This window comes from Diplodia seriata (assembly GCF_021436955.1).
Source record: "Diplodia seriata strain FDS-637 chromosome Unknown scaffold_1, whole genome shotgun sequence".
NCBI classification, from domain to species: domain Eukaryota; kingdom Fungi; phylum Ascomycota; class Dothideomycetes; order Botryosphaeriales; family Botryosphaeriaceae; genus Diplodia; species Diplodia seriata.
This window is the reverse complement of record NW_027117308.1, coordinates 1,020,569-1,046,990: the sequence shown is the minus strand read 5'-3', so window position 1 is coordinate 1,046,990 and position 26,422 is coordinate 1,020,569. Positions and strand designations below refer to the sequence as shown.

General features: G+C 57.4%; 7 protein-coding genes and 1 non-coding gene across 8 annotated transcripts; 6 read left to right on the top strand and 2 right to left on the bottom strand.

The window, feature by feature from the left end:
- Window positions 1-100: 100 nt before the first annotated feature.
- SLS55_000318 (uncharacterized protein) lies at window positions 101-1,171 on the top strand (the record flags this gene model as incomplete). Its single annotated transcript, XM_066771830.1, has 1 exon — window positions 101-1,171. One exon carries the CDS (start codon window positions 101-103, stop codon window positions 1,169-1,171), a length of 1,071 nt encoding a protein of 356 aa, XP_066637109.1.
- Window positions 1,172-2,510: 1,339 nt separating this feature from the next.
- On the top strand, window positions 2,511-5,623 carry SLS55_000317 (uncharacterized protein; the record flags this gene model as incomplete). Its single annotated transcript, XM_066771829.1, has 3 exons — window positions 2,511-2,956; window positions 3,025-4,572; window positions 5,572-5,623. The coding sequence occupies 3 exons, from the start codon at window positions 2,511-2,513 to the stop codon at window positions 5,621-5,623; spliced, it is 2,046 nt and encodes a 681-aa protein (XP_066637108.1).
- A 1,178-nt stretch (window positions 5,624-6,801) lies between these two features.
- On the bottom strand, window positions 6,802-6,905 carry SLS55_000316. The gene has a single exon. It is a non-coding gene; the product is annotated as a tRNA-Ile (tRNA).
- Window positions 6,906-8,195: 1,290 nt separating this feature from the next.
- Window positions 8,196-9,380, top strand: SLS55_000315 (uncharacterized protein; the record flags this gene model as incomplete). The annotated part of the gene is made up of 1 exon (XM_066771828.1): window positions 8,196-9,380. One exon carries the CDS (start codon window positions 8,196-8,198, stop codon window positions 9,378-9,380), a length of 1,185 nt encoding a protein of 394 aa, XP_066637107.1.
- A 2,605-nt stretch (window positions 9,381-11,985) lies between these two features.
- On the bottom strand, window positions 11,986-12,993 carry SLS55_000314 (uncharacterized protein; the record flags this gene model as incomplete). Its single annotated transcript, XM_066771827.1, has 1 exon — window positions 11,986-12,993. One exon carries the CDS (start codon window positions 12,991-12,993, stop codon window positions 11,986-11,988), a length of 1,008 nt encoding a protein of 335 aa, XP_066637106.1.
- A 1,300-nt stretch (window positions 12,994-14,293) lies between these two features.
- On the top strand, window positions 14,294-17,038 carry SLS55_000313 (uncharacterized protein; the record flags this gene model as incomplete). Its single annotated transcript, XM_066771826.1, has 5 exons — window positions 14,294-14,474; window positions 14,571-14,789; window positions 14,868-15,328; window positions 15,408-15,613; window positions 15,679-17,038. 5 exons carry the CDS (start codon window positions 14,294-14,296, stop codon window positions 17,036-17,038), a joined length of 2,427 nt encoding a protein of 808 aa, XP_066637105.1.
- A 301-nt stretch (window positions 17,039-17,339) lies between these two features.
- SLS55_000312 (uncharacterized protein) lies at window positions 17,340-20,204 on the top strand (the record flags this gene model as incomplete). Its single annotated transcript, XM_066771825.1, has 2 exons — window positions 17,340-17,345; window positions 17,598-20,204. The coding sequence occupies 2 exons, from the start codon at window positions 17,340-17,342 to the stop codon at window positions 20,202-20,204; spliced, it is 2,613 nt and encodes an 870-aa protein (XP_066637104.1).
- Window positions 20,205-21,368: 1,164 nt separating this feature from the next.
- On the top strand, window positions 21,369-22,526 carry SLS55_000311 (uncharacterized protein; the record flags this gene model as incomplete). The annotated part of the gene is made up of 4 exons (XM_066771824.1): window positions 21,369-21,581; window positions 21,651-22,052; window positions 22,114-22,143; window positions 22,236-22,526. The coding sequence occupies 4 exons, from the start codon at window positions 21,369-21,371 to the stop codon at window positions 22,524-22,526; spliced, it is 936 nt and encodes a 311-aa protein (XP_066637103.1).
- Window positions 22,527-26,422: the final 3,896 nt, after the last annotated feature.

Below are 26,422 nucleotides of genomic sequence, written 5' to 3'. Positions count from 1 at the left end.
GCCTTGCCTACCGTTCCAGCGTCCTTGCACCAACACACTCGCAAGCTCCACAAAGACCGTCGTTTCTCCTCTTTCCAGAATCCAAGTAGATGCGTCCACCATGGTTGATCCATTCCTCACCCTCGCAGCAGCGGGGAATGTTGCACAGTTCGTTGTGTACGCTGCGCAGGTCATCTCCAAAGGCAACGAGATCCACCGCTCCAGAGGCGGCGCTTTGGTCGAACACGAACAACTCTCTGTCGTCACCAAAGACCTTTCAAAGCTCGCCTCCGGTACAAAGTCATTCCTCGAGACGGCGCGACTTAGTAGCACTCTTGATGCCGACGAAGAGGCTCTGTTGCAGATCTGCAGCGGATGTGACGATGTTGCGCAAGAGTTGCTTGGAGCCCTCGGCCGCGTGATGAGCCAGGGCAAGCAAGGAAGGTGGAAAAGCATCAGGAAGGCGCTCAAAGCTGTCTGGACGAAGGATAAAATCCGGGATATCGATATGCGGCTCTCGAACTTCCGCGATCAGTTGACGCTGAGGATCCTGCTGCAGTCCAAGTATGTGCAGTGCTACCCCTCATCTGTACAGAATCCAGAGGCTTACGCAAGGCTGCTCAGCTGCAAACTGGACTCACTGGACGCAAAAGCGCGAGAAGTCTTACAGGCCCTCGCCAATCGAGAGCAGCAGATCGATGACCACTTCACGGCTCAGGGATCCCTGATACGAAGATTTCATCTTGAAAGAGCGTCCACAATCCAAGAAGAAGGCCGTAGAATTAACTGCCAATTGACTGCTGCTCTCACCAACTTTGCTTCTCGGAGCGAGAACCAAGCGCAGCAACTGCTGCAGTCACAGTGCAATCTGGCCGAGCAAATAGACCAGAGCAATGAGGCCAGACAGACAGACCTTGCTCGTCTTGAGATAAAGGTCTTTCAACTCGAGCGCATGCGTATGGGAATTGAGCAGCGAATCAAGTCGCTTGAAGGTCTTATTTCGAAGGATAACACCGAACACAAACAACTTATACTATCGACGAAGGAGAGCATCAAGAACAAAGATCCGAAACAGCGACAGCGCTTCATTGAGCTCAGCAATGCGAAGACTTTGGCGATCAGAGCTAAACAGATCTTTTTGGAACACTTGAAGGTATTAAAGATTGCGCTTTGGTTCATAGTACCAGGCTAACTGTATGCAGACTTTCCTGGACTTGCTCAAGCTCGATAATTTGCCGAACGTGAACGACTACATCGCGCAGTTCTCCTCGCTTCGGGTCAGCCTCTACCCGAAACCAGCTCAAGGCCAACTGTCACAACCCCGAACGGATGCCATTTCGCAGTCTGGATATTTCTTGGCATCCAAGGGAATGACACTGCACTATCCCACCAGATTGGTTCTGAGCTCACCGACGCGGTAACGACTTCGGACCGGCAATGTCCCCATGGTCCAATTTTTCCTAGAACCTGGAGCGCACAAACAGCTGTCCACTTCAGGACAGATTGAAGTCTACGATCTAGCGCTTAAGCCCTTGTATTCCGTGTTTCCAGGATCCGCACCGATGAAGGAGGTAATGACGAAACTTAGAGCCATAGGGTATATCATTCGAATGCTGAATGATCATGGGTTTGGGCACGTATGGAGGTCACGAAGAGTCATGGAAGAGGATTTCGTCTCTCATAACGGTATGATATCTTGGAGTCTCACGCCATCGCGATGTAGGTCTAGTAATTGGTTCATTCGCGAACTGCTTAAAGAAAACCCACATCCGCTTCTAAAGCTCGCAACGACCTTGACAGAAGCTATTTGGGACAGAGACGCCAAAGCAGTTCAAGCCATTCTGAAAGATCATGGCAGTCTCTGTACATTCATGGACGAAAACCTGGAACCCAAAGACAATCCACTGTGGCCTCCGTGTCTCAGTTTCAGATGAGGCAACCAGACTAAAGCGGTCAAATTGAGAGTTGTATGGTACCTGGAACTATTTCAAGCTCAATTCGAGAAAAATAGAGAAAACCTTTCTAAAAGCCCTTTGATAGCTTGTCTACGTAGAAGAGTGTGACATCTCTCTTGCAACGCAGAATGCCCAATCCCTTTGCGGTAATTGACGATGGACGGGGCAGGGTGGTTGTTGGTCCGTGCTAAGCGCGCGCGTATCTTACCCGGAAGCCTGATGACGATTCCAATGGGGTGCCGGGAGGTGGAGCACTGCCACGTCTGAGCCGCCCCCTTGGTCTCCACTCCGCCACCGCTCCCATCAAACGGCGGCCCCGACGTGCGCTTCGATGAACAGGAAGCCAGCTGTCAAAGGCCGCAACGATGAGAATTACCTGCGCGCGGCGAATGGGGCGCGGCGACGCTCAACACGTCAGCAATAGCAGGAGACGCGCCGCGTAAGAAAGTAAGAATTCTTAGTAGGGCCCGCAGCATCCATTATTTCCAACCTTTACCATCCCACCGACTTCCGTCATCCCCCGCGCTTCCTTTCGTCTCCCGCTCCCCCTGAAACTGTTTCTCGGGCGAGAAAACAATGGATCCCTTCAACGCCCTGGGGATCGCGGCCGCGACGATACAGTTCGTCGACTTCTCTGCGGCGCTCATATCCACGAGTCGCAAGCTGCGCAGGTCTAAGGCTGGAGAACTGCAGCTGGAGTCGGAAAGCCGGACGATTGCTGAAGAGTTGGAAAGCCATGATGGGGAAATGAGAGATTCCTGCAACGGGAGCGGGCCTGGCCAGACTTCCTCTCAAACAGAAAAGCAGATCCGAGTCGTATGCGATGAGTGCGATGCTGTGGCGCAAGACCTCCTCCAAGCCGTGCACAAGTTGAAGGCCCGGCGGTTCTGTAAAAAGGAGAAGTTTGGAACCTTCAGGCAGGCGCTGCAAGCCATCTGGAGCCCGGAGAAGATTGAACAGCTGGAGAAGCGTCTTGGGAATTGGCGATACCAGCTCATCCTTCTGATTACTTCGGCGTTGAGGTAAAAAACCAAAAAACACCCTTGCAGCTTTACCTATGCATTTGAACACGCGCTTACAGAAAACACAGGGAGCAGCAAACCCGACTCGGCAGCCAAGTCCCCCTTGTCCAAAGCACAACAGCGCAAAACCACGGCAACGGCCAAAGATTCCTAAGATGCCTGCAAAAGAACAAGCAATACTACCCGGAAATCCACGGCGCCATCCTTGAGAACCCGATGCCGTCCGGCGGGGTCCACGCGCTCTCGTCGGGCAACGAATTCGAGACGGACATCCTCTCCGCCCTCACCTCCGACGGGACGGCGCAGAGCCGGGAAGACCGGATCCCCGACGCCTGCGACGAGACGTTCGAATGGATCTTCCAGGAGCCCCAACCCGAGCAGCAAAGGCCGACGTGGGCCAGCTTCTCCGACTGGCTGCGGCGGCAGGACTCGGACCACCAGCGCATGTACTGGATCACGGGCAAGGCGGGCGCCGGCAAATCGACGCTCGTCAAGTTCCTGTCGCGCCACCGCGCCACCCAAGGCCTGTGCCACGAGTGGGCCGGCAACGCGCGCCTGCTCTACGCACGCTTCTACTGCAGCAGCAGCAGCGACTCGGGGTCGTCGCGGGAAGGTCTCGTGCGGACGCTGCTGTACCAGCTGCTGAGGCAATACCAACACCTCGCCGCAACCGCCTTCCCCGACCGGTGGGAGATGTTCTGCCTGCTCGGGATGCAGCCGGACTCGCCCATGACGGAGCAGTATCTGCAGCAGGGGTTGGAGCGGATGATCAAGTCCAACCCGGACACGCGGTTCGTTTTCTTCGTCGACGGCCTGGACGAGTTTGGCGAGAGCCCGGACGCCGTGGCCGCCTTCTTCCAGAAGCTGGCGCTCAGCCCGAACATCAAGATCTGCCTGAGCAGCCGGCCCTGGGGCAATTTCAAGAAATCCTACGGACTTGGCCCCACCCTGTGCCTGGAAGAACTGAACTATCCCGACATTGCCCAGTTCGCGCAGTCGAGGCTGGAGGAAAGTGCGGACTTCACCCACCTTTGCAGGCAGTCTCCGAAACAGGCGCAGGCGTTGGTGGAGGCGATCGCGGAGAAGGCCTCGGGTGTCTTCGTCTGGGCCGAGCTGATGCTCCGCCCGCTCCTCCAAGGCCTCCACGACGGAGAGAGGCTTTCGGATCTCCAGCGACGCCTGGACGGCGCGCCCGGCGACTTGGACCAGATGTTCCAGCGAGCGCTGGACAGCATCGAACCGGAGCGCGCCGAGCACGCCTCGCAGATATTCCAGATGGTGCGAGCGGCCCGGGCGCCGCCGAGCCTGCTCTGCCTCTCGTTCGCCGGCGAGGAGGACCCGCATCTGCCCTACGAGCACCCGGTCGAGCCCCTGACGGAAGAGCAGGAAGAGGCGCGAGCGGACCAGATGCGGCGACGGCTGTACAGCCACTGCAAGGGGCTTCTCGCGACCACCCCGCGCGGCGGTTCCTACGTCGACTACCTGCACCGGACCGTCCGCGACTACCTGCACCGCGGCTCCGTCTGGCACCACCTCCTCACCTCCCCCGCACCCGCCGCTCCCACCGCCTTCAACCCGCACCTCGCCCTCGCCCACGGCTTCCTCCTCGTCCTCAAGTCCGCCCGCCTCTCCCCTTCCCAATGGCACTTCCACCGCCTCGACCACCACTCCTCCTCCCTCTCCGACGACGAAGACCCCACCACCACGACCACGGCCAATACCCCAACCTTCTCCGCCCTCCTCCTCTCCACAGTCCACCACATCACCGCCTCATCTAGCCCCTCCTCCCCACCCCCGCACTACTACCACGCCCTCCTCGCCGCCCTCGCGCACGCCACCCACGCCCTCGTCCGCCGCGAAGGCCACTGCCCCAAACAGCAGCACCACAACAGCACCCGTCCTCGCTGCTGGTGCCGCGGCGCTGCCGACCACCCGGACGACGGGCCCTTCCTCGCGCTGGCGATCCAACTGCAATTGCTGCCGTACGTTGAGCGGCGGCTGGACTGCACGTGGTTGCTGCCGCCGGGCGAGAAGAGGAGGGCCGGTGAGGAGAGGGGGGCGGCGCCCATTTTGCATTTCGCCGTGGTTTCGTCGTCGTCGTCGTTGTCGGCGGCGGGGTCGTGGGAAGAGGGGGAGTACGAGGAGGAGGAGGAGAGGGGACGCAGGGCGAGGTTGATTGCGATGTTGTTGGAGTGGGGCGCGGATCCGAATTACGATGCCGCCGGCGGCGCGGGGCCGTCGCCGTGGGAGGAGGTGGTCATGGGGGGTGGGGTGGAGGAGTTTGGGGAGGAGGTGTGGGAGGAGTTTTTGCGGTATGGAGCGGACAAGGCCGTGTTGGTGGAGTCGGGAGAAGAGGATGTGGGCTTGGGGTCGACGGGTGGGAGGAGGAGGAATAAGCGTAGGTGGTATAGAAGGGTTTGGAGGCGGGAGGATGGGAGAGTGAGGTGGAAAAGTAAGAAGGGCGAAAAGTCGGGATAGGGTTTTTTTATATTATTTTTTAGCGTCGTTTCCTACCGTGCTCTCTTGTCACAAGGCCTGCGACATAAAGAGCTAGAAATATTAGTTTGTAATCCTATAATAGCTTCGATACCTGACATGTTGGGATGTAAACGCAGCAAGAAGGCTGCAGTCGATGCCGTCATAGCTATGATGATGAACGAGGCGTGAATCTAGACCCCATCTACTAAGCGGCTCCATTGGGGTTGGGTGTACAAGGCGTGAGGTCTGGGGAATGGAGTTACTTCTGTCGTCAGTTAGCTTAGGTAGGTCTGGTTATTAGGGCACTGGGTGGAAAAGGAGGATACGCGACAATGACATGGTTCGAAGAAGCAGTGATGGGAAGACTGCTGTGTTATGGACCACGGCAATACGTATGCACAAGAAAGGTTAGTCTTATATCCAAAGTGAGCAGACACCCGATGCGTCGCAGGGGTTGTTTTCGCATCTCTGTGGGAGGGCCGGCCCAATGGGGAGACCGATGTCTCTTCCAACGCGTTCGTTAGTGGACAGCCATTCAATCGGTTTCTTTCGTGTCAGCATTCGACACGGCCAGACCGTGCCATTTAGTCATTGCAAGTGCGTGTGCTTACCCGACGAACACCACAAGATGAGCGTCGGCAAGCCCTGTACAGTAGGTTTTGGTACATAGGATGGAGCGAGACGTGAACGAGAGAATATTTGGGTAGCATCTTGTCAGAAACACGCCGGCTCGGTACACTCTTGTTAGGCTCGTGTGGATAAGTGCGGCCCTGAACTTGCCGTGGCTGAGGTCGGCTGCAGGGATGACATGTCGTGCAGACATCCGTGCCGCTGACTACGACGTCCAGCCCCGTCCCCCGTGCACTCGGTCCCATTTACTTCACCGGCCGGCTGGTCCGAGTTCCTCCCCGGAAAGCTCTAAAAATGGCAATTGAAGCAATGGCCGAATATGGACGGACGAAAGCGTCGTAAGTGCTGATAGTCATGTCGGTGGTTCAATCTATTCTTCCATCAACCGCCCATACTTCCGAGACATGATCCACTTAGCTGCGTTCGACGATACGAAATCAGCGAGCAGAAAGGTCCAGAACGCTCTTAATCGGCGACAGCGTCTCCTGATCGTTCCCGGAGATAGTGACGCTTTCGTATTTGCGGTGGAGAGTCAATATGCAGAATGTTCACCGACGAAAGCCATCACTCGTGTTGTTGGAGTCATAGCAAGTGAACAGGCTGCTTGTCATGCACAGAAAGCCAGAGGCCAAGAGGGCAAAAAGAGTGCTGGGTCCACCCCTCCAGGGGGTGTCCAGAGCCACGGGGAGCAAAAGGACTTGCTTCAGGACATCCCAGAGCAAAAGAATGAGGTGTGATGGTCACTACGAGGGTCGAACTCGCGACCTTGGCGTCAACTGTAGGTTCTCTGGGAGAACTGCCAATATTAGCACCACGCTCTAACCAACTGAGCTAAGCGACCTCAGGCATCAAGATCAGGTCTGAGACCTCTTTGATGAGGAAAGTTCCGCCAGACGGGATTATAATGATTGGAACCGGGACAGAAAGTTGTCGTTGTACGGAGGAAGGGCAGGCGGGGGTGTTGGAAGAGAGGTGGTGTAAAATTTTACACTGGTGGACCAATGTTCCCGATTGGGACTAGTGCGGGCCTGAGCGGATCCGGGTTGCGAGTGTTGCCGAATTTAGGACAGAGCGCGTGGTGCGTGTGGAAATGGGGGAGATAGCGCATGATCACAGAACTCTACCTTGAGTGATGACGAGGGCGGGAGGATCAATGGGGACGGTCCGATGCTAGAGAGAGCTTGTCACCATGGACCGAAACAGGGTAGTTGCCGTCTTTGGGCAAAGCACGGAGATGCAGCAGCGCTGACAGGCGCGGATAGCCTTCTGGCGTAGAAACGTGTCGAACCGGCTAAACGGAGGCTCGTAAGGGTCGGCCGAATCGGAGGCCCAGGCGCAGACGGGCGAGCGACACGGTTGATAGTAGAGGCGAACGAAGCGAGGCGGCTGTCAGGGCTGATGGGCGTCGGACCGTGGCGTCCGTGTACAGCGGGGTGGTGGTGGTGAGGAGACATGCGACGTCGCAGCAGCTGAGCCGCGGTTCGTCATGATGAAGTGTAGGGCTGAGGGGCGGCCAGACCAGTCCACGGTGACGTTATGCGATGGGAGGGACGGACAGAGTAGGGTGGAGCGGAGGGCGGGCGGAGAGGGCGAGGCTGCGGCGGTGGTGGCACAGTTGCAGCGCAGCCGTAGCGACGTTACATGGCCTGTGCGCCCGCTGCTATTTTCAGCACAGCCTTCAACCACCCTCCTTCACACCACGCCCAAGCCACACTCAAGCTCACCGCGCATGCGTCTCGTAAGGCTCGTACTACCAGCCATGTGTCCTGGCTCTGGCGTCCGTATGAGCCGAATCCTCACCGTCGGCCTAGCCGGCCTTCCCCGGACCGTGGCCGCCCACCGTCCAGCACCCTCAGGATGACACGGGCTCCATTTTTGGAAGTTCGTTCGCCGCTCAGCTGCCAGCGCTACCATCACCAGCTTCATCTACCACCCAGCGAGCATGCATATATAGTCCTGCCCATCGCACTGTGGTCATTCATTCTTCATCACAACACACTTCCGTCTTCATCACTACTCCACTAATCAGACATTCGCTGTACAACCTTTCTTTGCTCCACTCGCTAGAGCTCCAAGAGTCGATCACTATTCCAATTCTCAGATCTCCTCTTAGTAATCTTCAATTTCCATCATGCACGCCCTTTCCATCGCCCTGACTGCCTTCGTCGGCGCTGCTGCTGCCAGTGTCAACGGTCCCTGGCAAGGCACCAGCTCCTGGGGTACAGCCGTCTCCACCCCTGTCACCACCCCGACTCCCAGTCTCTCCAAGAGCAGCGCCCTTCCGTCCAGCTCTGGCTCTGGCGATTACAACACTACCGAGACTGCGACTATGACCACCTTTACCACCGTCACTACTTGCCCGATTACTACGACGACGACGGACCATGGCTCCACCTACATCACCACCGCCTTGACCACCTCGACCATAACCGTCACCTCTTGCAAGGGAGGGTGCCATCATTTGTCTACTCCGACTATGACGCCAACTGACAAGCCCACCACCGCCCCGAACGGCACCTACACCACCTATATCACCTCGGACAAGCCTACCACCGAGTACGCCCCCGGCACCACCACCGTCGTCACCACAACTGTCGTTCCTACCACCATCGTTGAGACTATCACCTCCTTCGTCCCGTGCTCCACTCCCGTTGGCCACGAGGGCACCAGCACCTGGTACTCGACCTGGTTGACTGCCACCCGCATTCCGCACACCACCGTCACTGATTACACCACCGTCACGACCCTGTACCCCGCCCCGACCGGCAACAGCAACAGCAACAACAACAACGGAAACAACAACAACAACGGAAACAACAACAACAACGGAAACAACAACAACAACGGAAACAACAACAACAACGGAAACAACAGCAACAACGGAAACAACAGCAACAACGGCAGCAACAACGTTATTAACAGCAACAACGACAACAACAACGTTATTAACAACAACAACGTTAACAACGACATCAACAACATTAACAACAACAACATCAACAACAACAACAACAACATTAACAACAACAACAACAACAACGGCAACGTCGTCTGCCCGCCGGCTGCCACCGTCACCGTCACCCTCGGCGCCAACGGTGCCCCGGCTCCCACCGTGACCGCCACCGTCACCGTCTCCTACGGCACCGATGGCACGCCCGTTACCGTCACCGACAAGCCCACCGACGTCGCCTCCTCGACCGGCCAGGTCCCCAACCCTAGCAGCAAGCCGCACTGGGGCAGCACCACCACCTCCGACAAGCCCACCACCCCCACCGGCACGGGCAGCCCGTCTGCCGGCGCTGGCAAGAAGTGGTAGACGGAGCGGGGATGAGTTCGGACGACTTTCTTTTGTTGATTTCTAAGCTATAGATTTGTTAATTGCTGCGCCCGGGTTGTTGGACTACATTCTTTTTCTTCTTCTCTCTCTCCAGCATCTGTGGGTTTTATGAAAAGGCCTTTGGATGGCCTGTTGCATTCTTTTTTCTGCATGAGCATGGCAGCATGGTTGGGATACATACTTGAGATGATGGTTGCGATTGCGCCATTCGCGCCTTGTGCATTATGCAAGCGTTGAATTGTCATTCGTTCTGTTTATAATCAAAATGTAGACCACTCTCGCATAGATTGGCGTTTGGTGCAAAGGAATATATTTAGAATATCTTTCAATCTTTGATCTCTTCCGTTGTTGGCTGTCAGTGATCTGCCTTATAGAGCAATTCTACATGGGATGAGTAGTTGGATGCAAGATCAGGATATAAATTTAAGTTTTAAATTCGTGCATCTACGTCTGCATTTTGTATTCAACTACCTACCTGAATTTTTTGTTTCGGAATCTGTGTGGAAGGCACACGGGGGTGTGCAGTTTCTTTTGTCACCCGCCGTGGTGGAGTATCAGTAGTACAGCGTTGGCAGGGGATTGCACTCCCTACGTACGCCCACCAAAGATATCCAGATAATTTATTTTAGCCTCACTTATTGAAAACTGACTCTCATACATGCGTCCCGGTAGTGAAATAGGCATGGGCGGTAACGATGGTGGCCTCGCAGTTCCGCGACTTCCTTCCGTATCCGTCGCGCCTTCTTCGACGTCTTCCAGCTCGCTTGCTTCGGCTCGGGCTTCCATACCGTCACCGCCCAGCACCCCGACGTACCATCTCAATACTCCTCACACCATCTATATTCCGAAAATACCATGGCGCCCCAAGACCTTTGGGCTGTGGGGCCCCCACCATCGAACAGGACAGGCCTTCGTCATCTGTGGTTCGCCAACCAAGCGCAAGTTAGGTAGCAGCATATAGGACGCTAGTCTTCGTAATCTAACGCTGCGTTAGGGAGTCGTAGAGCCAGACATATTAGTGAGGCTCAGACACACCAGTCCAAGTGCGCATGAAGAGCGCTGACTGTATAGACCACTATGAGCCTTCGGACGATCGCCGAGCACGTCGTCCCTCACCCTCACGCTCCAACGACCTTCAACGATACCAGAACAGGGGGCGAAGCAGGAGTCCGGACACGCGCTACATGGGTGAGACTTAGAACACTCCAGTCAGCGTGAAGGGTGCTGACTGTATAGACCATAATGGGCGTTCAGACGACCGCCGAGCAAGTTCGGGCGCGCGCCGGCCTGCAATTGATGATTCTCGCCGTCGTCGCTCACCCTCGCGCTCGAACTGGGACCGAGAACGAATCAGGAGTCCGAGCACACACTGGTATGCCAATGATGAAGCTCGGCGTCGTTGTTCACTATTACACTACAGCAACCTTCCGGGAGAAGCCCACCATCGTCGCTCACCCTCGCGCTCCAACCGAGACCGAGAGCGAAGCAGGAGTCCGGTGATGCGCCGGTACACCAATAATGATGCTCGCCGTCATCGCTCTCCCTTACGCCCCAATCGGAATGGAGAACGAAGCCGGAGCGCTCGCTCGCCGTCTCTTACCGCCCGTCACCACAGTTATTTACCTGAAGAGCTCAACAACAATAACGAGAGGCACACCTTCACTGAAGGTAAAGATGGTTCCTGCGTGGAGCAATACGTTACATCGGATGCAGACTTCAGCCAACAAGACGACATCTGGGAAATTGTTGAGAGGAGAGTGACCTACCGTTCCTACCGGGGTGCCCCACTAAGCTTTGACAATGAGCCGAACATTGTCTCTATGACTCAAGTTACGACTGAGAGGAGGCAGAAGGCCACAAAGCAGTAGTAGGTTCCTCCATTCAATGGGATAATGAATGGGCCTGAGATGTATCTGGAGTGGCTCGTCGCCGGCCCGGAATCCGAACCATGCGGCGCGGCAACGCACAAATATATCAACATACAGGCTCAAATGAGGCGTACAATCGTTTCATTTCCCGCGACAAACACTCTAGAAACACACATTGCTCCAACATCTGGCCCGCGAGTGTCCAAAGGTTATGGTTGGTCATGTTGCTGCTTATACTATCACAGCCGTTTCGAGGACCTTCGTACTCGGGAAAATACGATATTCATGAAGTAACACGTCTTGATACGAACTTAGCAGAAGTCATGTATTATCCTAAATGCTCAGGTCTACTAGCTCATTTTCTTAAAATTCAATGATGAGCAATGCCGTCTCTCGCTAATCTTTGGAATTGGATTTCATGAACATAAAAACAACCCGCAGGCATCAACTGAAATTGATATCTACAACAAAGGCAGAATAATCTACACTTTCGTCTCTACATACAAAAAAAGCCGGCCGTTTTATGCACATGTACAGAGAATACAGAGATGTGGTATCTTTACACAGACAGAGAGAGAATGCCACCTTCCTTCCGTTTATCTTTTTCCACCCCAACCATCACCCCGTTCCTTTCTTTTGCCTTCTTTCCATTTCTTATCTTTGTCTTTTTCTAATTCGTTTCTTTTTTCTCTTTTATATCCCAGCCACACGACAAGCTATACACTGTGTCTCCGCTCGACGCCCTTGTCCAGGCCCTTGGCCAGCGCGTACAGCGCGTCGAGGTTCGGGGCCTCGACGCCCTTTTGCTCGGCGATCTTGATGGCGTTGCCGACCAGCGCCTCGACCTCGAGCGGGCGGCCGGCCTTGACGTCGGCCAGCATGCTGCCGCCGCCGAGCCGCATGGCCTCGGCGGCGCTGCCGGTCTGGGCCTGGGCGCGGGCGAGCTGATGCCGGGCCTCGTCCTCGGTGATCTCGGCGTAGCCGCAGGCCTGCGCGATCTTGACAATCTCCTGCATGATGTGCCAGACGAAGTCGGGGCCGTAGCCGCTTGCGGATGCGTCCGCGGCGAAGGGGGAGCCGGCGGCGTTGACGGCGGCGAGGACGGTGGCGGGGTCCCAGGTGGCGGCGTTGACGAGCATCTTGCTCCAGCGGCGCGGCTGGATGTCGTCGTAGACGAGGATGGTGGCGCCGCCGCGCTGGACGAGCTCCATGAACTCGCCGAGCTGCGTGGCCTCGGCGACGGAGGTGGCGGGGAAGGCGCCGACCTCGAGGCGCTCGAGGTTGCCCATGCGCACGGCGCCGGGCTGCGGCTGCGTCGCGGGCAGGTAGACGACGCCGGAGAGGACGGGGTTGCGCGGGAAGGCGGCGTGCCACTCGTTCTCGATGCCGATGCCGTTCTGGACCAGCACGATGGCGGTGCGCGGCGAGGCGACGGCGGGGGCGACGAGCGACGGGGTGCTGGGCTCGGCGCCGGGGAAGGCCTTGCTGCACACGAGGATGAAGTCCCACGGCGCGTCGGCGGGCGGCGCCGCCACGCGGTCGACGACGGTGGGCCGCACGCGCAGGCCGTGGCCGAAGACGTCGCTGTCGAGGGTGAAGCCGTGCTCGCGGACGTGCTCGTAGTTGCTGCGGCACACGCAGGTGACTTGGGCGCCGGCGCGCGTCAGGACCCAGGCGTAGACGGAGCCGATGGCGCCGGCGCCGAAGATGAGGACGCGGGCCATGGGGTCGGGGGGAGGATGGAGGGCGGCAGGAGGGCTAGGGGCAGCGCGGTGTCGGCCGGCGTGGGCGGGCTCTTAATGTCATGGTCTTCGAAGAAAGAAAATCAGGCTTTGATGCGTGTCAGGGGTGAGGGTGTCGGTGTGAGTCGCGTCCGGCCTGGTCGCGGGTGGGGCGGGCAGATCTGGAGTGCGCGCCAGGCGGGCGCTGCCGTGTCTGCCGCCGCTAAACTCGCTCGTTGCGGCCTCAGAGGCTGCTAATCCCGCCCGAACTGGTGTGTTTTGCACGCTGCTGTACCCACGCCGAGGCTCAGGGTCCCGCCGCGTCCAAGGAGGCGGTCCGCAACTGACTCTGTCTCGCGGCGACCCACCCCAGCGCCGTTCCGCGCGCCCCGTCCGCAGCGTCCAGCGGCCAGCGGCTGCGCGCCCGCCGTGCCGCGCAAGACCCGCCCCGACTCGCCTCGCCCGCCGCCGCGCAGGGTTTGTTTCAGCTGCGGGCAGATCATCGACACCAAACCCACGGCGCTGCCACCGAGCCAAGTGGGCCGTCGCCCGCTGCCACACCCGCCGCCCGGAACAACATCCGCGCCTCCTCGTGCTTCTCTCCGCATTGTGTATATCAACCCCACGCTGCTGTGCCTCAGACGGACCCGTTTGCTGAATCCAGCAGCCGCTTGCCGCCGCCTGCCCGGCCTTTGTCGCCCTCGTCCCCGTCCGCCCCTCTGCGCCGGCCGTCTGCGGCAACCCTCTCCGGCGACCCTCTGCGGCGGCCCGCGCGTGGTGACTTCCGTCCCGCCCGCTGTTGCAGCCGTAGCCGTATGGCGGCGCTATTGCTGGCCGCAGGCTCCACAGCCTCGACTCTGCCAGGAGCTTCTCACGGACTCTCCAGACCGCCGTTCGCCGAGCCGGCGCCGTGGCCATTGTCCCAAGCAGTGGCGCCCGACTCCCCCATTCTAGCCCCCAGGCTCGCGTCGCCGGCAATTTCCTCTTTGGTGCAGTGGCCACATGCGGAAGGGAGCGACAAAGAAGGCCCAACAACGTGCTTTGTCCTGGCGCCGTCCGCCAAGTCCCTGCAAACGCATGATGCTACAATGGGGCCCTGTTCTCTGCCGCCTGTCTTTCATTTGCCATGTTCTTGGGTGGAGGGGGTGTAGCTCTGTCACTTATAGTTGGACCCGCACTTCCTTCACTGGCGTGACGCTTCGCTCCCTGTTTAGCTCGGGCACCCTCGCACGTCTCGGACGTGCTGGACGGTATCGAACACTTATTCCCGCACCATCTGGCGGCGCTCACGAGACCCCCGGCCATGGCCTCATCCTACCAACCCCCGGAGCTGCAACCGGCCTTCCCAGTCCGCTCTGGACCGCTCCCCCAGGGATCGCCGGTCGGCGGCCGCGAGCTGTACAAGCAGGCCGTGAGGGACTTCTTCAGGAGGGAGATTAGACAGCATCGCGGGGACCGACATCGGCTGGCCCGCCGCAGCGAAGGTGAGCAGAGAGCATGATTCAGGACCCGGCATGAGGTGTACCGCATGGCGTTCCGTGTTCCGGGGGCTGACGGGGCGGCATTGACCGCATTTCCAGCGCAATGGGACCGAGCTAGCGACATCAAGTGGAAGGTGCTTCCATCAATCATCAGACGCCGCTGGGAAGCCGAGTCACGCCGGCTGTGGCCTCGTCGGGGAGACGATCCCACCGTGCGCACCGATCCCATGGATGTTTTCTGCAATGCCGACGAGATATACTATGCCAGGGGCCGGAAGCGTCCCGGCAGGATAGGACAGAAGCTGGATTGGTCCGAAGGTCAGTCGAGAAAAGGGGGGGCGTGCACCGTGTTGTGTCCTGAGGCCGCCAGTGTGGCTGATTAAGTGGGCGTCATAGAGTACATCCGCGAACGCTACCAGCCAGTGTACGACGCACTCCAACCTCTTCCTACCCCTATCGGCGGAGGTCAAGTCCACGGTGGAGTACCACAGAATGCCCCTATAAATCCAAACAATAACCCTGCAAATCCGGGAAATAACCCTCAACTCCCGCTTCTAGCGTTCGGCAAAGCTGGATTCCAGGACGAGGCTCAAAAAATCGACCATGCCCGGGGATGGGACCCTCCCGCAAACAGTTGGTTGGCGGATCTGCGCACGTATCACCGTGCTCGCGACAATGGCCTACGATCGGTGGAGCCAAACGTCCTTGATGAATTCAACGACAAGCTGAACCTGCACGAGGCCATCGGAAACCGGCGTAGCAAAGGCCAGTGGCAATGGCACAAGGAACTTGGCGCTGGGACTTACGGAAAGGCCATGCTTTATCGATGGGCCGATGGGGATGGCAACACCCTTGCTGTAAGTGGTCGTCATTTCCTCGATTGATCTCTCCACCAAAGCTGTATGTGTTATTGACTGGCGGTCCCTGGTGATCTAGCGTGTTGTTGTCAAGAGAGATCTTGGAGTATCTTCATTCAAGGAACGACGGATTCTGCGAAACCTGCGCGACGCGGGGGCCCAAAGCAAATACATCGTAAAATACCTCGGCCAGAACGCTCGCGGAGAGCGATTGGGGCGCACATACTTGGAGTACGCTCCTTACGGCGACTTGAGCGACCTTTACGGGTACTACACGGCGAGCCAGTAAGTCGAAGTGGACACTTTCCCAAAAGTGGGTGGAATCCGCTGGGGCTGACTGTCTCCCGCAGGATTATGATCCCCGAAGCATTCATCTGGTATCTGCTCTTCTGCCTTGCGGAAGCAGCAGTCACACTCGAACGGCCCGTTCCACCGAATAAGAAAGCCATGTTCCATTACGACATCAAGCCTGCGAATGTTTTGCTCACCTATCCCGACGTTTCCGACACCTCTCGCCACTGGCACCAGAACTACCCAGTAGTGCAGCTGGCCGATATGGGCGGCGTCCACGAGTACCCAAATCCAGACCAACCTGAGACGGTCCACCGTGGAGGAGGTACACTCGGCTGGTCACCATGGGTAAGCACTTTGGATCTTTTTGCAGCCTTCAACATTCCTGCAAACAGACCCAAGCCCTTCATGCACAACATCTCCTGCCCTTCGCAATTCCGTGAGCAAACTAACGTTAAAGAAAGAAACAAAGGACTGACTCACCACCAGGAACTCAACAAAGAACAAGACCAAAGGAATTGCAACGCCTTCCGCAGTTGGGACGGCGACAAGAGGCGGCCGGCGAGCACGCCCGCGCCGAAGCCCGAGCTCCCCCTCAACCCGCCCTGCCGCATCCACACCAGCATCTACCAGATCGGCCTGCTGGCCTGGTACGGCATGCGGCTGCCGATATCGACGAACCAGCTGTGGTTGTTACCGCAATTCCAGCGCAACCTCTTCAGCTCGGACGACGACTACTGGCGCATGTGCGCAAGGATCTCCCGCATCGACTTCCCGTCGCGCCACCAGCCCCGCAACCGCGACGAGGGCACCATCCCCCCGCGCGATATCGAGGCCGTCATCGACCACTTCTTCCCTGAGGACGACGACGACGACGACGACGACGACGACCCACCACCGCCGACGACCACCAGAAAGAGAGGCAGAAAGGCGCCGGCTCGGCCGAAGCGGAAGCCAAAGAAGAAGAAGCCCAACCCGCACGCCGACCCGCTCCTCGACGCGGCCATCCAGCGCGCCTACAACGGCAGACCGCACCCGTCCAACCCTCCATCCTACTACGCGCGCAACGCCCTCGCCCCGCACTACTCGCCCCGCCTCGTCGAGTGCGTCTACCGCTGCCTCGAGCCGCTCGCCGAGAACCGGCCGTCCCCGCAGCAACTGCTGGCCGAGGCCCGCGACGCCTGCGACGCCGACCTCGCGCGCTGGTGGCCGGGCGCGGGCACGGTCGGGGGCGTCGTCGCCGGCGCCGGCGCCGGGCAGGCGTCGAGCAGGCCCGTCGTGCCCGGGCCCGGGCCGTGGATTGGGGCGGGGAGGCCGCCGGAGGAGGGGAGGGTCGGGATGGAGAGGCCGAGGGGGGTCATTTTGAGGGAGGACAAGTATCCGATTGGCGGGCAGGTGTTGAGGAATGTTTATCAGTGAAAGGAGGGGGTGCGGTGCGTGGTAATGTGATGGCTCTTTTTTCTTCTTTCTTTTGTCTCGGGAAAAGTGAACTTTTTGATGAGTTGTTTTAATCTTACTTACTTTTCCTTTTCTTTTTGGGATAATGACGGATGCTTGACTGTGGGATTGTCTTTGGAGTTGCTGGATGTAATCTTAGGATGATGACAAGGTACTATGGATTCTTGCTTCAAGCGCGCGTTGATTGAGTGGTTGAAGTCAGTGCTGACGTTGGATGCTGTCTACCTAGAAGAAGTTGTTGCCGCCCACTTCAGGCCCTGTCATGCACGTCGCATCCCACACCTTTCAACGCCACACTGCACAGTCAAGCCCACTATCAGCAACTCCCCGTCTCTGGTATCCACAAGTCAAAGAAATGCTGACAAAATCAAGGAATCCGCCCACACAGGCAGCTGCGAGGTGGCAGGATGCGATCTGTGCCAGTGCTGCCTGTGGCGCAGCTTAGCTCAGCCGAGTTGCTGCCTGGCCTGCATCCTTCCATAAAACCAATTCCTCCCCTCACTGCCATTTAGTCGCCCAGCTCATTCCCCATTCGTTCATTCATTCACTCACGATGTCCGGCGACATTCCCCGGCAAGAGTTCCTCATCGACGATTTGCCCACGACTTCGGTCACCATCTACCCGTCGCGCGCCCACGTCGTCCGCGATATCGCCGACGTCAAGCTCCAGCCCGGGCTCAACGAGGTGTCCATCTACGGCATCACGCCTGCCGCGGACGAGCATTCCGTCCAGCTCGACGGCCATGGCGCCGCCACCATCACCGACATGAGCGTCGAGCTCGTCGCCAACCGCGAGAGGTTCGCCGATCAGTTTTCCGGGGAAGAGTCGGATTCCGACCTGGACGAGGGAGACGAGGCTAGCGACAGCGAGTGGGAGCGTAGCCATCTGAGGGCGCTGGCCAGCGAGCTGAAGCGGTTGAGGGACGAGGTCGAGGCGGCGCGCGAGAAGCAGAGCTCGGCGAATGACCAGATGCGCGTGCTGAATGCCTTCATGGAGACTATCAATGCGAAGCACAACGAGCTTGCGGATACCTCCAAGGCAATTGCTACGTATGGTGATGACAGGGCGCGTCTGCACAGGCAGTGGACGCTGGCGAAGCAGGAGATTGAAAGATTGGAGAAGAATATCAGGAAGAAGGAGGCCAACTTTCAGAAGGAGACCAAGGCGGAGCGAAAGGCCAAGAAGAAGCAAAGGGAAGAAAAACAGAAGAGGATGGCTCAGAGGCTGAGGGAAAGGCAGCGCGTGAGGGAAGAGAAGGCCAAGTTCTGGCCGAGGAAGCTCTACTGCGTTAAGTTGACCCTGGAAGCCCCCACCGACACGCCGACGTCGTCTAGGCGGGGTTCAATCGAATCGGCTGCTTCTTCCCCGGACTTTGATGAGCATTCCCCCGTCAGCGTGTCGGAGAAGACCGTACGGCTCTCTCTTTCGTACGTCGTCCGCGAAGCGTCCTGGTCGCCGCGGTACAACGTCAGCATCTCATCTGTGGACAAGACCGCGACCATCACCTACAGCGCCGAGTTCAGCAACAAGACGTCCGAGACTTGGAAAGACGCCAAAATCACTCTCTCCACTTCGCAGACGTCATATTCGGGGCTCGATGACAAGGTCCCCGAACTTCGGCCGTGGCCCATCTTCTTGAGGGATAGGCACGCGTACGACGAGGACGAGCATCTCTGGGATACCAAGCTAAGCCCGCAAGAGAATTTGTCCAGCAACAACTTCATCTCGCACGCGCATGGCCAGGACCACTTCAACCGATATGAGGTTTTCGGTCCCGAGCGCGTCGGTCTCTTTGGAAACCTGACCATCTCCGAACCAGTGTCACAACATCGACCACCACCCCCGCCCCCCGCTTGGAAGCCTACCTTTGGAGCACCGTCTCAACTGGGCTCTGGATCTGGTGGTGGTCTGTTCAACAATACCGGTAGAGGCTTTGGTGCTACAACTGCTTTTGGCCAGGCAGCGCCAACTGCTGGTAACAACGATTCCGGAACCCAACAGCCTCCAGCCACCGGGGGACTGTTCGGAAACAGCACCAATGCGCAGCCGACGCAAGGCAGAGGCCTGTTCGGTGGCGGCGGCAACACCAACGCACAACCAGCGCAAACCGGAGGATTATTCGGCAGCAGCAACAATAACAACACCACCAACACCCAGCCAGCGACCACGACCAGCAGCAGCCTCTTCGGTAATACCAGCACCACCAACAACACTGCTCCACAACCTCCCACCACCGGCGGACTGTTCGGCCGCAGCGCCGCCGCTCCACCACCCCCAGCCGCTGGTCCCGACCAGCACCCCTCCTCCACCCTACACCAAGAGCCCACCTGGGAAGACTCGGGCATGACGACCGCCTACGACCTGCCGGGCACACGCACCCTGGCGCCCTCGCCGCTCGCCCGCCGCCACAAGCTCGCCACCCTCCGCATCCGCGACGTCGCCCTCTCCTACCTGGCCATTCCCAAGCTGCGCAAGGGCGCCTTCCTGCGCGCCAAGCTGCGGAACCCGCCGGCAGCAACAAACGACGATGACGATGACGGGAAAGAAGACGGCAGCGGCGGCGGCGGCATCACCCTCCTCGCCGGCGCCGCCGGCCTCACCCTCGACGGCTCCTTCCTCGGCACGACGACGAGCCTCCCCCGCACCGCGCCCGGCGAGGCGCTCGAGCTCGACCTCGGCGTCGACCCGGCCGTGCACGTCGCGTACGCGCCGCCGGCGCTGCTGCGGCACGGCGGCGCACAAGCAGGCCTGCTTATGGGCGCGCGCGAGGCGGCGGATCGGTACGCGCGCTGCACGACGCTTACGAATGCGCGCGGTGCGCGGGTCAAGGTGACGGTGAGGGACCAGGTGCCCGTGTCGGAGATGGAGAGGTTGAGGGTGGAGGTGGTGGAGCCGAGGGGGTTGTGGAGGGGTGGGGGGAGGGTGAGGGCGGGCGAGGGGGAGGGGGAGGGGGCGGACGGGGAGGAGAAGGAGGAGAGGAAGGGAAGGTGGGGAGAGGTGACGGCGGAGATGAAGGAGGGGAATGTGGTCGAGTGGACGGTCGAGTTGGAGAAGGGGAGGAGTTGCAGGCTGCCGCTGGAGTGGGAGGTCAGGATGCCGGGGGACAAGAGGGTCGCTTTTGCGTAGTAGCGTTGCGTTGTGGTGTGGCACAGTAGGAATATTATTGGGGGGGACTGAGGAGAGAATTGCGCCAAGTGCACTAGATAAGTATATAGCATAGATAAATATAGGAATGCAAGCCATCATGCGCTATACTTTTGTCGGGAATAGTGTTGTGCGAATACAGCTATCTGCCTAGTCCAATTAGCCGTAGTAATCGGCGGAGAGGCGCGTCTTTTCGTCAATGACTATATTGCCGGATATCAAAGAGAAAGATTCTCCGCCAATGCACGGAGCTTTCCTTTTCTGGACTCTACGGATTGAATGTTTTACAAGCAACTCGGACAGTGAGACTATGAGCGATGCACAATGATTGACCGAATGTTCTTGCGACGCTGCAAGTTTTGAAGCGGCGGATAAGCTTTGAGATGCAGTTGAAGGCTTAGCCTGGGGATCGCCGTACTAAACCGGAAACGCGGCTGAGCTTAAGACAGCTTACGCAGCCACGGCAGGCTTCGCCTGGGGGCCTTAGCTCCGCCACCCCATGAAAACTACGCGTCAGGAGTATCAAAAATGTCCCGTTGACCCCGTTTAGATGGTTGAGTGCAAGGAAAGGTGAATGGATCTGCCTGGCATTATATCCAGACCTTGGGTATATTGATCCGCGATTGCGGCTGCATTTGATCGGCTTACGCACTGCATCCACGCATTCACGATAGCGAATCTACCCCACAGATGCAGATCTTGGCTGCTTCAGTCTTCTTCTACACCACATAGGCTTAGATCAGACGCGTATGCAAAAGGCCAATGGGGCCTCCGCGTAAGTCTGGCCTTCGCAGAAGGCATGATTGGGCTCTCGGTCCAGGTCGCGGCGGGTTTCGGTGAGAAGTTCTTGGCAATACAGGCCAGAGTGCTTGGGTGCACCATGAAGAGGCTTCGAAGGTGTTTAGCTATATAAACCATTTTTTCTCCGAGTTTCTTTGCTTCACTATTGGCACTCTCGCTTCAGTTGTTCGTTGTCGTCTCTCAATTTCTTTCCATTTCGGAGCTCAGTGTAGGCTCGAAAATAGCCGCAATGGGCATCCTCAAGTGGACAGTTGTCTCTCTTTTTGCCTCCGCCGTTGATCTGGCAGTCAGTTCTCCGTTAGCGAGGCGTAATGGAACGTGTACTACTAAAAACCAGCGTAAATCATGGTAGGAACCTCTAAGATAATCGCGAAAGGTACCGAGCTGAAGCAGTCGTCTCCCAGGAACAATCTCAGTGATACCGAGAAAGCGGCTTACATCGACGCCGAGCTCTGCTTGATGTCGTCTCCAACAAAGCTCGACATCGAAGGCGCAGAGAACCGATGGGACGAGCTGATGTACAGCCACATTGTCCAGTCCAACATCATCCACGACGTGGTATGCCACCGCTCCACACACCCCCCAAGTTCCGAGTCTCAGTGACTGACCACCCATCTCACAACTCAGGGTGCCTTCCTCCCCTGGCACCGCCTCTACATGCGCGCCCACGAGCTCCTCCTCCAAACCGAATGCAACTACACCGGCGCGCAGCCCTACTGGGAGGAGTCGCTCGACGTCACCGCGCTCAACGCCTCCTCCGTCTTCGACCCAACCACCGGCTTCGGCGGCAACGGCGCCGGCGACGACGAGTGCGTCGCGGACGGCCCGTTCCAGAACCTCACCCTGCACATCAACCAGACGTCCAGCTCCGCCAGCTACTGCCTCTCGCGCAGCCTCGACGCCGACAACTTCCAGAAGGCCAACACGACGTACATCGACGCGTGCTACGCGTCCGCCGACTACGACGCCGCCTACCAGTGCTACAAGTCCAGCCCGCACACGGCCGGGCACGCAGGGGTCGGAGGAACGGTGAGTGGCCCACGCGAAGCCAAAAAGTCCTGCGTACTAACGATACCTACCTCCCCCAAAGATGCTCGACGTCGTATCCAGCCCCGGCGATGTAAGTCCTTCCCCAAACCCTTTCTCTCTTCACATAGAACGACGTCACGTACGTCACGTCACATCGACACACCGCTAACACGAACGCGACAGCCTCTCTTCTTCCTCCACCACACCAACCTCGACCGCCTGTGGTGGCTCTGGCAGAGCGCCAACCTGACCGCCCGCCTCACCGACATGACCGGCCGCAACGTGCCGCAAACCAGCTACCTGGAGCAGAACGGCTTCGACTATCCCGGCGCGGACATTCTGAACTACGACGGCGACCCGGCGAATGTCACGACGCTGAATCATAACCTGTGGATGGTCGGGATCATCCCGAATGCGACGGTGGGCGATGTCATGGATCTTGGTGGAGAGCTGATTTGTGCGGAGTATGTGTGAGGTCGGGGTGATTGGGTGGGTGGGATGGTTGGCTTGTACGGTGTAGGGGCTCAGGTGGTACGTTGACTGGGGGTCTACTTCGTGAGACCGTAATAAAGTGCTACTTTTTTCACCACATGAGATAAACTGATTGTTTTATGCTGTGTTACGAATATGCGGTTTCAGAAGCTCGGGAAAAGCTGTGGATCATGACTCTTGTTCCGGGAAGTCTCTTAAAGCTTACAATCAATCAAGCCTTACAATCTCACGACCACTCTTCGGCTTACCCTTTCTCGGTTTTGATTTTTGCGTGTTCCTGCCTGCCTCCTCTCTGAAAGGCGGCGTTTCAGCACTTTTTGCCCTGGATATCTTGAGAGTTGGTGAACCAAAGTTATGAAGCTTCCGCTTACCCGTTACAGAGAATTCGACCTGCAATTTACAATGGAGAGATGGCATTTTATCTATGATGATAATGCTGCAAATCCATCTTTGCCTTATTTTCTTGTACCGGCCCAAACTATGATCTTCTTCACATCTTAAGACTTGTAATCGCCCATATTATATCCAGCTAATTGCATGTTTAATTAGTGATTGGGGCAGAAATCTGTCCTTTTCAGCTACAATGACAATTTCCTATTGATCAAATGGTGAACAAGCTACGTACGTTGAAGTGTGTTCGAAATGCAGCATTCAGGGTGGAATGTGGTTCTCCCACGGATGTGCTTTTTTCCATGTTAGTGAAACAGATCGACCGGAGAATATGTGAGACTGCTTCCTGATCTGGCCCGTTGCATTGGCACTAGTTGAAACGGCTCCCACCAACGGCATGTGCGGCGCGGTCCCGTCTATCTTTTGGAACGATGCAGGCACGTCACGAAGCAGAGCCGATTTTGATCTGAGGTGCATTTACGCCCTCAGGGGAGCAAATGAAACGGTGCGCGGACAACGGGCCGCCCGCTAGTGGACGCCCCTGCAGAACAATCTCAACTTCGCAAGCAGATTACTACTTTGGACTGTAAGCACACATTTCCTGTGAGTTGACGTAGTTTGGAATTATTATTGAGTATTCTTGCTCGCTTTCCGCGGCTTGAGGTGGCTGTTTGCCCTATGAAACGCGGCATACATGACGCATTAACGAATCAGTACATGCGGAGAAAGGTGTCTGAGGATTTCGATAACAGCTCAAAAGAGTATAGGTTCCCACTTTTAAGCTTCGAGTCTAACGTTGGTGCTTATATATAGGTCCGCCTCCCCTCAGAAGTCATCAGGACACCGATACTTGCCGTTTGTCGTCTACTTACCCTTTTTATATGGACGAAAACTTCCACGAACTAATCGTCATAAGCTACCGGTATCTTCTATGATACTCACGACCTAGGTACAGTGCCCTTTATATTCTTTGGTCTATTTGATCTGGCTAAATGCTAATGAAAAAAGGTTGGCAGCGTAGAGAAAACTTGAAACCCCGTCTGACGGTCGCAAACGGTCGCTTCAACTTCAAGGGACTTCCACTGCCCTTCACGTCGCAACCAAGCTTGGCGGTGCTGAAAAACGGCGAAGTGCACTCTTTGCACCCAGATCGCAGCAGTTGCACAGCAGATTACGAAGCGATGTATATTTAGAAGTGTTCCGAGCCCCGCACCGCCCCGTGTCGCACCACACTCAGTATCCGTTCAGACCATTCCTGGCCAGCACCCACAGTCGCACACGACCTCTCGATGAGGCTCTCAAGAAGACCGGTGAAGCGTCGCGCGAAACAAAGGATCCATCAGTACCCAGACCGACCAACGCATCATTTCTCATGCGCAGAGGCTGGCGGTCGCGTTACAACTCATCCTCGATCGCTGCGCCGCCCCCAGTGAACCATCTCCAATGAGCACACGCTGAATCCTGCAATGACAGGCTGGCGGAGGTCTGTCAGCCACCGAATCTCTCAGCTATAGGTCCGCTGCGTTATCCAAACCCTGGCCTCTCACGTGTCACTGCTCAGCGGCGAGATCTGCACCATTCATCCGACATTTCGACTCTACCTCCGGTTGTGTTACCTTCCCCAAGGCTGAGCCGACGCAAAGCCAGGCAGGCGTCAGAGACAGCCCCTGCGCTGCTACGTCGCTCTCTCCTGTCCACCATCCACGGCTTGACATGTATCGCGTCCTCAAGCGCCGGCGAATAGGACCATCGAGCCTTGCGAAGGCAACAAGGCGACAGCTCTCTATATGCGACGGTCCCAGGGGTCTGGTCAGGGCTTGCTTGAGGGTGGGCAGATGACTCCCCGCCCAGTGAGAATGTGATTGGAGCCACCTTGTTGCTGTAGCAGGCGGCACACTTATGCTCAGGTTTTTGCTTTGGACGAGTAGGAACTCGCTCTCAGGCCTCCCGCTTTCCGCTGAGTCTGAAATACTGGAGTCGCTGGCGAGCAACAGTGAAGCTCTGATCTGCCGCATCCGATGATCAGACGAGCTTGGACATATCATCGATAACATCTCCATTCCAATGCGCCTTGCATTCCGCCTCATTTCATTTGCATCACTCTCCGCTCTGGTATAGCGCGACGAGCCAGATGAGGCCTGCACACTGGAAGTCTGGGGGCTCGTCCCAGAACACTTCGGACCAGGATCGGGCCAGAAGAAAGCGCGACTCGGGTGTAAGGTCATTCAAGCACACGGAGAGCACCCGCTAGCCTGCTGACCTTCAAAGGTTTCTGGAGTGACTCCACAGCACAGTTCAGGTGTAAAACCAACAACACCCTCCAAACCGGTAGGTACTACGGCTGTTATCAGTTACACTCGCTAATGTGAGCTAAAGTGGTCAGGACCGCCGTCTAGCTCTCAAAGCAACAGGCCCGCCGAGCGCTACGGTGAAACGACCAGCCAGACATACCCGACGGCCGTAACAACCCCCGGATCGAACTCCCACACTCAGTACCACTCGAGCGTCCAGAGTAGCGTTGCCGAGACGCCGGTTGAGAACTACCAAGGATACAACCAGATCCAAAACATGTCGGAAGAAGCGTATCGTAACAACGGGTCTGGGACGAATGGCGGCAGTGCGCCGGGCTCAGAGACGTTGGGGCATCAGCAAGGGACTACCGCCTCTCCCTGGGTTTGGAGCCCGCAGCATGGACAGCACTATTACCCTACGACGGATTACGCTACAGGTAATCTACAAGACCTTGATCCACATATCATGGCTAACTCGGCCCAGGCAAAACGGTTTACGTCTTCGAGGACGGCACGAGGCAATGATGGGATTAGGCTTGGAACTCAATTTTAGCGGGCTTTTTTCCCGCCTTACTCCGGCGCGTGGAAGACGGCATTCTATTCGATCATCGGATTTGGCGCCAGGGCTTCGGGATCGGGTGACTCCAAACGAATGGAAGGTGTTTGTATACTCGGAGGGAGAGCCCGATTTGCTGCAAAAGCAAGGTGTGACGCACCTCCCTAGCAATGTGCAACGAGGCGCAGCAGATTTCTGAGACGTTGAGGCGGCAAATCTGAGATCCCACGTACAATAAGCGATAACTCTGCCTCCGTGCTGCTTCGGCGATCACCAGAACTGACGACCAATTGGCGTCTGCCGATTCGGTAAGCTGCAGGATTTCAACAGCTGCCTGCGGGGTCCCGCTGCAACACATGTCTGTGCACTCCTCGCCAATGATAAAGGAGAGCCGGTTCGCCAGCCTCAGCCTCGCCTCCGACAGCCTTCCTTACCCGCCTGCTGCTCCATCTCACCTGGACAGAGCACATGTGAGCGTGGCGTTCTGGTCTCAGTTCGACGCATGATCTTATACGCGGCTGAAAAATTTCAGTATACCCATATAACAGCCAATCTCCCTCCGCGCCGCTGCAAGGACGCTCTGGCTTGCTGCACTTTCTCGCTTTTGGACGACGGGCGCATAGCCGCATACCTTGTGCGAG